General features: G+C 39.8%; 1 protein-coding gene across 1 annotated transcript in view; it reads left to right on the top strand.

Annotated features, from left to right (window-relative positions):
* Nucleotides 1-10,653, top strand: part of LOC139729068 (mucin-5B-like) — a 34,602-nt gene continuing 23,949 nt past the window's right edge. Inside the window, exons 1-10 of the mRNA XM_071639995.1 lie at nt 1-276; nt 1,930-1,985; nt 3,696-3,791; nt 4,351-4,540; nt 5,131-5,480; nt 6,271-6,419; nt 7,202-7,379; nt 7,976-8,222; nt 9,344-9,390; nt 10,154-10,467. Coding sequence (XP_071496096.1) covers nt 200-276; nt 1,930-1,985; nt 3,696-3,791; nt 4,351-4,540; nt 5,131-5,480; nt 6,271-6,419; nt 7,202-7,379; nt 7,976-8,222; nt 9,344-9,390; nt 10,154-10,467 — 1,704 coding nt within the window. The 5' untranslated portion in view covers nt 1-199. The remainder of the gene's footprint in view (nt 277-1,929; nt 1,986-3,695; nt 3,792-4,350; nt 4,541-5,130; nt 5,481-6,270; nt 6,420-7,201; nt 7,380-7,975; nt 8,223-9,343; nt 9,391-10,153; nt 10,468-10,653) is intronic.

Here is a 10,653-nt window from a genome sequence, read left to right as displayed (position 1 = left end):
CCCACACCAATCCTCCTGGATTGGTGGAATTCGCTTAAACAGTTATTCTGCTGCAGAAACGTTGTTGCTAGACTTCAATTTTTGCAGCAAAGTTCTTCTTCCAGCTGAATATCTCAAAACTCCGACGCTCCCGCCTGTTTTTCGTTTCGCTGATACCAAGCCGTCCGCCATAGCTGGACGAGGTTTTAGGCTCTTCACGATGGGGCGCGCAATCTTCCTTCTCCTTGCTCTGTCGCTACTGGATGTCTCCATAGCGCACATCCAGTACAGAAGACGGTAAGTAAATCAGTCGTCTGGTTATAGCCGTTTCGTCTCGTGTTCCTCCACACTTCTACAACATATATGCAACACGTAGAACATAATTATGATTAACAGATAAACATTGGAATGCCCCTTTTTTTCTAGACTGAGCATAACTTGCATGTTTCCTTCCAATGTCTGTAGTTAATCATATTAATATCTTAGCTCTGATTGACAAATGATGTGATTAGCACGATCTTGGTTTGGAAGTACTTTTGTGAGCTTATCCAAGTATTCTGAAGAAAAGTGATAGAAAATGATCTTAAACTGTATGGCACACATTCAGATATTGATTTAGCCACATTAGTGGCGTTGCGAGTATCATGATCTATTATTTGTCAGCTGGTTACAGTGCATAAGCATTGCATTATTCCCTTAAGTCCCTCGTAATGTTTTCGTCTTAGAGTGTTTGGGGTCATCAATCTAAGTCAATACCACCTCGGACCAAAAGAGTTGTTTAATATTATATAACTAGGATTGACTGCTTTACAATCAATCAATGTTGCTTCTATGTTTCTTTATTGGCCTTCTTTTTACTCTAATTATGTATTTTCTTTGGTAAAGTGATAGCATGGGCAAATTGTTGTTGTAGTTAATGTATGTCATTCTGAAATCTGTAGTTCAGTGTTTCCAACACAACCTAGAAATGAAGACAATATTATATATATATATATATATATATATATATATATATATATATTTTTTTTTTTTTTAACTACCAAAGCAACAACACCAAAAAATTCCGCTACGCGTTTTGCCAAATTTAATGACCAGGTGGTATAATGTTTAGATTGGATTGCTTAAAACAAATGAATTGATTAATTAACACATAGGATAAAAGATAAGACATAAAAATGAAAATACATTGCTCACTCGATTATTACGACTGGCTTCAATGAGTAGGTGGAACACCACTGAGGTCATTTTCAGTCTCTTTATCAGAGAATACAACCCGAGCCCCATTAATCGGGATGTAATTTTGCTGAAACATTTAAGTTGTCCCTCATTTTGCCTAGAAATGATAGGTACATCCTCGAAAATAATTATAGAAATTGAATTTTCTCACCGGAACGGATATTTTCCAACCGATCCTGTTAGATCTTGCTGATTGCGCAGTCTAAACATTTTGCCTCTGGACAGCAGGGTATAGTTTGTAGGACTACGTGTTAGAGTGGTACCCTCCCCAACTGCGGTCTGTACTCTCCCTTTACACCTCTGACTTCCATACGTCTAGCGTGTGAGTGTGTGTGTGTGTGTGTGTGTGTGTGTGTGTGTGTGTGTGTGTTTGTGTGTCTGTGTGTGTCCAAACATGTACATCTAGTATTTTTGTGTCGATGTGTGGTTGTGTAAGAGTGAGAGACAAGGAGAGAACCAGGGCTGATAAAAAGGGAATATAAACAAAATTAACTTTTGTCTTGTACATGTTGTTCACTAGAACGTCGTAACGAAAACTCATTCAACTCTTTCCATCCATTGATCCTAGTGTGAACACACAGTGTGAGATAAATAGATCGATAGAATAGAATAGATAGATAGATAGATAGATATAGATAAGGATAGATAGAGAGGTGGCCGGGAGAGAGAGAGAGAGAGTTGAGATAATTTTGTTTGCCTCTGTTTATATTACAGACCACAGTATTCTTTCTTCACGAACAGCGGAGACAAGGTTCCCATTCTCAACAAACGTAAGTGAGATGACATTTCCCCGCCCCTTCAAATTTCATATCGGTCATATTCTGAAAGGCATTTCAATCTTCTCACATCCCACGTTTGAATTGTACTCGATTGCCGATATGTAACACAAACCTCACTCCTATCTGCCTCATTATGTCTGGGACATATTTCGCTTTGACTGCACTAGTTTTGCTGAACACGTTTGTGTCTGGATGTGCGTGTGCGCGAATAAAATAATCACTTTGTTCCGATTTCGGTTACACACAACCCAGATAACTGTTTACGTTTTACCCAATGATAAAAATGAATAGGGAGTTGAACCAACTTCTGGTGATAATTATTCATGAAAAGTCATCCTAAGAACAAACACAGTTTTTTTTTTCTTTTCAGAGCGGATGCTCAATACTATTGATCGATCGTGATCAAATCTTTAAGATCAAACCGGTAGCAACGAGAAAGCATGCGCGAAATGTGATTTAAAAACAGAAGTGCTGCACTTTTTAGTATCAGTAAATAAGATTCTGTTGTTGCTGTTGTTGTTGATGATGTCTGTCTGATGTTTCCTTCATTCTCAATCCTCCCTTTTCCTCTTTGTTTCTTTATGTCCGTATTTGAGTCGGTCGTTTATTTTTATCACCTAAACATTTGCTTCGCTGGCTATTGCAACATTGCCTCCTATGTTGTCTTTATAGATCATAACTCTTGCAATACTATGATTACCGTTTACTGTGATGTGACGTGTCCGGCAAATAATAATAACAGTTGTGCTTCTATGGAGCATAATAATAACAAATCAATGTTCCCTACGCGCTTTACAATAGCTCTTATCCTTTTTACACACACTATTAAGACAAAGGCATATGTATTAACAAATTATATTCAAAATAACAATGAAAACATAACGTATCAAACATACAACACAGAATATAACCTGTATGCATTATTTTTTTTTTCAATTCAGTTCAGTTTATTTTTTTTTCCATCAAGCAACTTCGAAGCGAAACAAAGTATAATAATGAAAGCATTAGTAAAACAATCACGCAGTTTGATTAATTTCAATCGAGGAAAAAGAAATAGAAAGCGAAAAGTGAATCGCATAATATATGATATTAGTAGTATAACTGAAAACACCTAGGCGTGCTTCGAAGGACAAAAAATTAAGTAGGTATGGAAAAAGAGTGGTCCACTAAAAAGCTAAGCCTGATGTAATACATGGATCACTCAAAACATGGTATAAGCATACCTCATCCTTGTTCGACCCGTGATTATTTTTAAGTGCAGAAAATACAATTTAATACGAATCAAAATACGTAAAATACAAATAAATATACGTTAACTTAGAAAAAAAACTTTACAAATAACTAAGTCTTCAAAGAGGATTTGAATGAAATCAATGTAGCCGACTGACGGTTATGCTTTGATAGTGAGTTTCATTATCTTAGGGCAGCAACCGGAAAGGATCTGCCACCATAAAACGTTGTATTAACTGTAGGAAGAAGGAGAAGTGGCTATAATGATGCTGTGATCTACGACTACTAATGAGATCACTACGTAGATCGTAGACTATACATAGAGATTGTTCTGTTGAATGGATAAGTTATCATGCCAAGATATGCTGGCACCTATTGGCTCAGTCATGGAGCTCAAAAGCACGTGGTCAGTTGGTGGTCGTATCTTCTTGACTTTATCTAGTCCCATTTTTGACAAACATGCCTTTTCAGCCGGACACCGTCGTGTGGCTCGTGCAGCCATGCCCGCCCTGCGGCCAGGAAACTCCGGTCAACCTAGCTCCGTTCTGCCTGCTACCCAAGTTCAATGTAAGTTTAGTTAATACAAATCAGAAGGGTCCTGCCAATATCGTAATTCCCCAGCTAAGCCCCAACAAACTTATTTACACCTTGGTTAAAATATTTGGTCCAGGAACATGATATTTGGGTGGGATTTGAACATTGAACCAAACTATATCCAGAGTTCTGATCACTACACTACAGTACGTGCCCTGAAGTCTGCGTTAATCTGTCGTTTATTTCCTATTATGGTTAACGAGATGAAATCCAGTCGCCTTTAACAAAAGTTGAACAATATTCCAGTTTACTGCTTAATTAAAATATGTGTATAATTTTCATCTTGCAAGTCCAGAGGACCGATAGTAACAAGCAAGTAACTTTGCAACTGCACATAGTAAAGACATTAATATGGAATACGCTTTGAATGCAGAAGCTTTTTTCTATGGCAAGCAAGCTTTAATCAAGCCTCGGTAGCTTTGTAATAGTCAGAAACACTCGGGTGTCATAAAGGTATGCATACAATTTGAATTCTTTTATATGTAATGATCTACCCACCTGACATTCCCGGCTTGTTCTTTCTATGGAACAGCCATCGACAAGTCGGGTTACTGTCAGACCTGGTCGCAGCAGCACTACCGCTCGTTCGATGGAAAGCTCTTCGACTTCCACGGGGCCTGCACCTACACCCTGGTCACCGACTGCCTCGATTTCTCCTTCCACGTCTACGTCGAGAACGACCTCAGATGTCAGGAGACGAAGAGCAATAACACGTGTTCAAGGTACAGAGCAAAGCTGACCAAATACTCTTTCTACATGTTATATTCTTCCATAAAGTCGTGCCTTCATACCACTAGATCTACAGTCAGCCAGAGATAATTATTGTTGAATGCCATTATAAAAATTGACCTGTATTTTCGTATACTGTAACGTCAAATAACCCTTGAGAGAGAAGTGGCTGACGTTGCTTTGATCTTGTTCCTCATAACACGAAATAGATTTTCTGTTGTATTCTTTTTAAACCGGATCCCAACATTATACCAAGGCTTGAAGGTAATCATCCTATAACGCAATGTTGCCATATAAGATATATGAGGAACGAGTTTCAATACTGATGGCCTAAAATCATATTCATATTTATTCACATAAATTTTGTCAGGAAAAGAAACTTGCCGACTATTCAGTACTTTATTTCATGTTGATTATCCATCTAAATGCATATGATTGTTTATCACTATGTGCCATGACCCCATAACAAACAATTTTCTTCGTACAGAAAGGGTATTAGTAACTTTTCATTTTTTTAAAAGGAATCTGACCTAGACATGTATTAATGAAAATATCAATGTTCATCCCTAACTTATTATTTCAGATCCGTCCTTATTGACAATGGCAACCCATCATCCATGATCTACCTGCGCCCTGGAGGAAGTGTCTTCTACGAGAATGAGGAGTTGACACTCCCCACGAAGGCAGGTGGACTGGTCCTAGAGCGCATTGCCCACTATGTGCTAGCCACGAGCGGGCTGGGCTTTACCATTCTCTTTGACGGGGTAGAAGCCATTACCGTATACATCACCTCAGAATCGCTGGGCTGCAACACGTGCGGTCTGTGCGGAGTGCATGATAACAACCCGAGCAATGACTTCCGCACGCCCAGTGGCTCCACAGCGGACGACGCTTACACGTTCGGTCTTTCGTGGAAAGGAATGGATCAGCGAGGTAGGCACCACTTCCAATCATGACCCTTTGCGTAACACGGCCTCCTTTCCTTTATTTGCTCTACAGTCTATACGATCGCAACACATGTATGAACGGTCGAAAAAAAAATCGAAATTTGGATCGCGATTGAAATTTCGATTTTCGTTGTTTGTGAACGGGCCTAATGTGCGATGGCAAAAATAAAGCAGTTGTTTTGTCGATGGTATCTTTGTTTATATTATGGTTTTTTGTGTGTGTCGGTCACTTGTACTGCACGGCGATTAGAAAACGATATTGAGTAGGCTTCAAGCAATTTTCGTATGCGTCTGTTAAAAAAAATAATTGCATTTACAATTAGATGAAACTGAAAGTCCGTCGGATGTACAATAGTAAAGTCTAAACAGAACGCGAAATTGATGTCGACGCTTCTGGTTAAGGTGTGTTATTTGAATACCACGTTACTGCTCACAGCAAATCACTACCGGCCCTAAAAAACAAAACAAAACAAAATAAAACAAAACAAAAACCCCTTGTTGAAATTCTACTTGCCTTGATTAGCTATCGTTGTCTTCTTTATGCTTTGGGGCAGGGGTTTTCTATTCGGACTATTAAAAATACCCTTGAAAATAAATTATTTCACTGACCTGGATTAGGTCACAAGAAAAAAAAAACCATTGATCCATCGAATCACATGACTTGTCGACGTTTTCTTCTCTTTATGAAAGAAATTACACTAGAACATGGAGTTACAATTAAGTAGTTCTTCTATCAGCTGTTTATCTCTCATTTATCTCTCACGATCATTTATCAGAACCAGATTTCTGCCCTGACGTTCCGACGGTTCCGCTTCGCTGCACCCAGTACGCCAACTTCGAGACCACCGCTGAGCGCGTGAAGGCTGAGTACACAAAGAGCGCGTGTTCGCAGCTGATGCATAGCACTTTCGTGGCCTGCCATCAGGTAAAACATCCCAAAATCCTTTTTTTTTAATAAATCATCACCCAGAAGATGCTACGATACCCAGTAGATTGCAAAGAACTCGAAATCCCGTTGTTGCAAGACATTAATCTTTTACTTTCTTTGGCCATCATCCATTAGGCGGCACCTTCGACTCGGTACGATTTGGTAGCTCTTTGTTCACTAATTTTTGATATATATATATATATATATATATATATATATATATATATATAGCAATGTTAAAGCTTTCATATTTCTTATCTCCCTCTCTCTCTCTCACTGTACCCATTATGTGTATATATATTATGATGATTGTGTCCAAATTACTTGTTGAATTTGCAGCTGAAGGTTGTGTGTGCTTGTGGTATTATTACAAGTTAATTGGTATCAAATCGTTAATCTACATTACGAGAAAAATAAACTGAGACACAGCTAATCCGAATTAGCAACTTTCTGGAGCGTGATAGGATGAAAGAGATTTTTTTTTAACCAACAGGTACTATCATGACTATAGGCGTAGCCCAAGTACCTGTTATATGTATCCAACGCTTTCTATAAGTTCAGTGTATCAACAGGTGTCGGAACTGTTTGTCAATAGTGACTTATTTTTTTTTTCTAATTGGATGTTTGAACAGTAATTGCTTCTGCTAATGTTATTGTCTGTGCTAACTTCAGAAGGCTATCTGATTAGGATAAGTAGAACGTTATTGAGTCCACCTGCAACATGTGATCATAATAATGGTCTTTTTAATTTATTTTTCTCATGATATTCACAAATCTAGGTCGTGGACCCAGAGCCGTATATAACAGCTTGCGAGCAGGACGTGTGCGCGTGCGAGATGGTAGAACAGTCAGACGGCTCCCTGGGTAATGACTGCAAGTGCGCCGCTTTCACAGCGTACACACAGGAATGCGCCCGCAGGGGTTTCCAAGTGTCGTGGAGATCTGCGGATTTCTGTCGTGAGTATTACGGTTTCGGTCAATTCTTACGATCGTCAGTTATGCTGTAAAATGGATTAAATGCATGGAATTTAGCTCACAAATTCATGTCATTGATACAAGTTTCACTCTAATAACAATAAGGTCTTCTTTACCCAGAGTAGCCTCTCAGTGTTGATACTGCTCTACCAGAGAGCCCTGCCATTATTATCACCATAGCGTTGCCAGGTACCCGTTTATCTACACACCTGGGTCAAGAAGGGCATACAGTACTGAGTGGGTAAAAACATCTTGTGAAAACCATGACGTAAGCACTGGGCAGGGATCGAACCGGGGTCCTCCGAACTGAAGTTGGAAGTCTTATCCACTATGCCACAGCGCCCCACGTTGATTACTTTTTAATTGTACATACACTTAAAAACATTTCCCAAATAATGACCTTGCCCCCGAAGCTTGTTTGTTTGTTTGGTTTTTTTTTACAGGACGAATCAAACATTACCCGTCTGGTTTCTCTTCCATTCAGATTCCTTCACACCTAAGCTTAGATTACTTCACACCTAAGTAGGATTACATCGTATTTGTGTAATCTTCTAGAATGTGTCATTGAATCACAACAGCGTTCCAGTGTCCTCCGGACAAGATATACGACGGCTGCGGGTCCGCCTGCAACCAGAAGGGCTGTAGTACCGCCATAGCGGACTGCGAGACCGACGGAACGGTGGGTTGTATCGAAGGCTGCCATTGTCCGGACGGTACCTACCGGTCCACGTCCGGGGAATGCGTTAATGCGAACCAGTGCTTCTGTGCGTGGCAAGGGAGCGAGTACGAACCGGGGGAGAAAATCTCCGACGGTTGCAATGAATGGTAAGGTTTTGTTTGAATGAAGGCTGACGGTCTTTGTCTGAAAAGAAATCACCTAGTGTTTTTAATTGAAGTGAGAATTGTGTGTTGTTATTCTATCTTCGGCATGCATTCGTGAGGGTGTGTGTGTGTGTGTGTGTGTGTGTGTGTGCGTGTGTGCGCGAGTGTGTGTGTGTGTGTTACGAAATCCACCTGATTCCTTTAATTACCTATGGATCGAACGGGATATACCAATATTGCATCCATTATGGGAAAGAACCAAGTATTTTCTTACTGATATTTCAAACGGGTTATAGACGAGAGTAATTCATTTGGCCAGCTGGTAGTACATGTCCTTCGTAAGCTCTGATAAATCATTTAAAAAAAAATCATGCCTATAGAGCATGAAACAGTCGGCTGTTGACCAATTTGTCAACGCGTTTGCATACATATCAGAATAACGATTTAGCATGTAACTTTGTAAATTAACGTGTTTCTCATTATAGGACTTCTTTTCTTTCCCGTTGTTTTTTTTTTACATATAAATATACACCATGCATATCACCTCCAGGATATTCGCAGGGCACGATAGTTCTGGTAGATATTTAAAAAAAATAATTTAAATATTTTTACAGTTAGTGTCTGGTAAAAGACAATAATCTGCGTTGCTGGGGTGACAAGACCTTGTATCTGCAATTTTGGTGAAAATGACTTTTTTTTTTGAGTAATAGTCAAGTAATGGGTTAAGTGATGTCCTGTCCAAATCCCAGCTGCCTTAGTCCAAAAATGAAGCCACCACGGCATGTCAAAGGAAAGGCTATCCCATTTGCTATAGTGCTTTGGCCGCCATGTTTTTTTGGCTCTCCTGAACATTTGACATTTTGTAGATACGAGGTCTTGTCACCCCAGCGACGTAATACAACTGTAATCTCTTTTCCCCCAAGACATGTATAATTACGTGCATGTTTCCTTGCTCCTTCTCTTTTAGTCGCTTTTTTAAAAATCATCATTCTTAGTTCAGCTCGGGAACGTTTTTTAGTGAAAGATTTGTCGAAACTGTCTAATGCAACCCAAAGTACTCTTCCGTCTGTTACCCTCTTCTTGATGTGCTCTAACAAATCATAATCCCTCGTTTCTAATCACAGTGAATGCACTGACGGGAAATGGCAGTGTACGCAGAATGACTGTGGAGGTGAGATAACGTGACAATTATGTCGATGCCATCGTTTGTTTAGTGTTTTATTGTTGTTTAAACCATATTTTTGTCTTCTCTTGTGCTCAGTTCAATGGCCCTTTTCTGCTCGAGAACGGTAACGCTGTCTTATAATGTCACCCCTGACAGAAAAACACAAATGTCATTTTTTTTGCGCTGTCAATGAGAACAAAAACATTTTTTTTTTTTGGGGGGGGGGATACCAATTTAATCAGGTACAAACGCACTTTGTATAAAGATAGTATTTGATTTGTCACAATGAAAGCAGAATAAGGTTATCGAACACCAATTTCTTCATTTTGCCATTTATTATTTCTTGACGCACTTTCTAGAAATTTTCGATCTGTCGAGCTTTACTTTCGAAAACTTACCACAAAAATCGGAAGAAAGCAAATCACTAGATGAGCACAATTTAAAGGAAAATGAATGTCAAATGTTTCAGGCAGATAAGACATTTAAAGAACCAATGGACCAATTCAAAACCCACAGAAACGTGATCGACCAAAACTGGACGTTTCTCATTTCAAACTCACGCTTTGAAGTTTATAGTAAGTAGTAGAGAGGTAATTGCATTATCAATCTTCTAGATACGTACCCAGTTCCTGTAGGAGAAAGGATAGTTGCAATTGATCCCCACGTGTTTGTTTGGGATGAACGTTACTCTCCTCCAAAATTCTGGCAACGATCAGATTTTACAACCTAAACAGGAGTTTATAAATCATGTTCGTCATTCCGCGTCCAGGTATGTGCCAGGTCAGTGGGTATGGCCACTACCACACGTTCGACAGCTACGACTACGATTTCGCTGGTACCTGCACTTACACGCTGGTGAAGAACTGCTGGCGACGTCTGGAAGGCTACATGGTGAACATCGAAAACGCCGAGTGCGGGAAGGAAGGCTCGTCGTGCGTCAAGGCTGTCGTGCTGCAAGATGGCGCCGACGAGGTTCGGCTGAGACGCGGACACCAGGTGCTGGCTAACGGACAGGAGGTGACGGAATTCCCCGTGACTGTCGGCAACATCTTCGTCAACCAGCCGACTCAACATCAGACAGCTGTGAGTGAATAAGGGTCAATAAGAGAACGCCACGTGTCTGGAATAGCACAGAATTTGTCAAAGAAAAAGATAAAAAAAAAACTAGAAAAGAGACTCCCGCATTTCTGAATTTTCATTTTGTAAAGCAACGCTTACCCACATAACCCATGCGGAATTAAGCAAAGAAGGGCATCTGGAGTTTTTGTT

This window comes from Diadema antillarum, unplaced genomic scaffold (genome assembly GCF_040938485.1).
Source record: "Diadema antillarum isolate AM-2024a unplaced genomic scaffold, OU_Dant_1.0 seq00000217_RagTag, whole genome shotgun sequence".
NCBI lineage: Eukaryota > Metazoa > Echinodermata > Echinoidea > Diadematoida > Diadematidae > Diadema > Diadema antillarum.
This window is presented reverse-complemented; position numbering and strand designations above follow the sequence as displayed.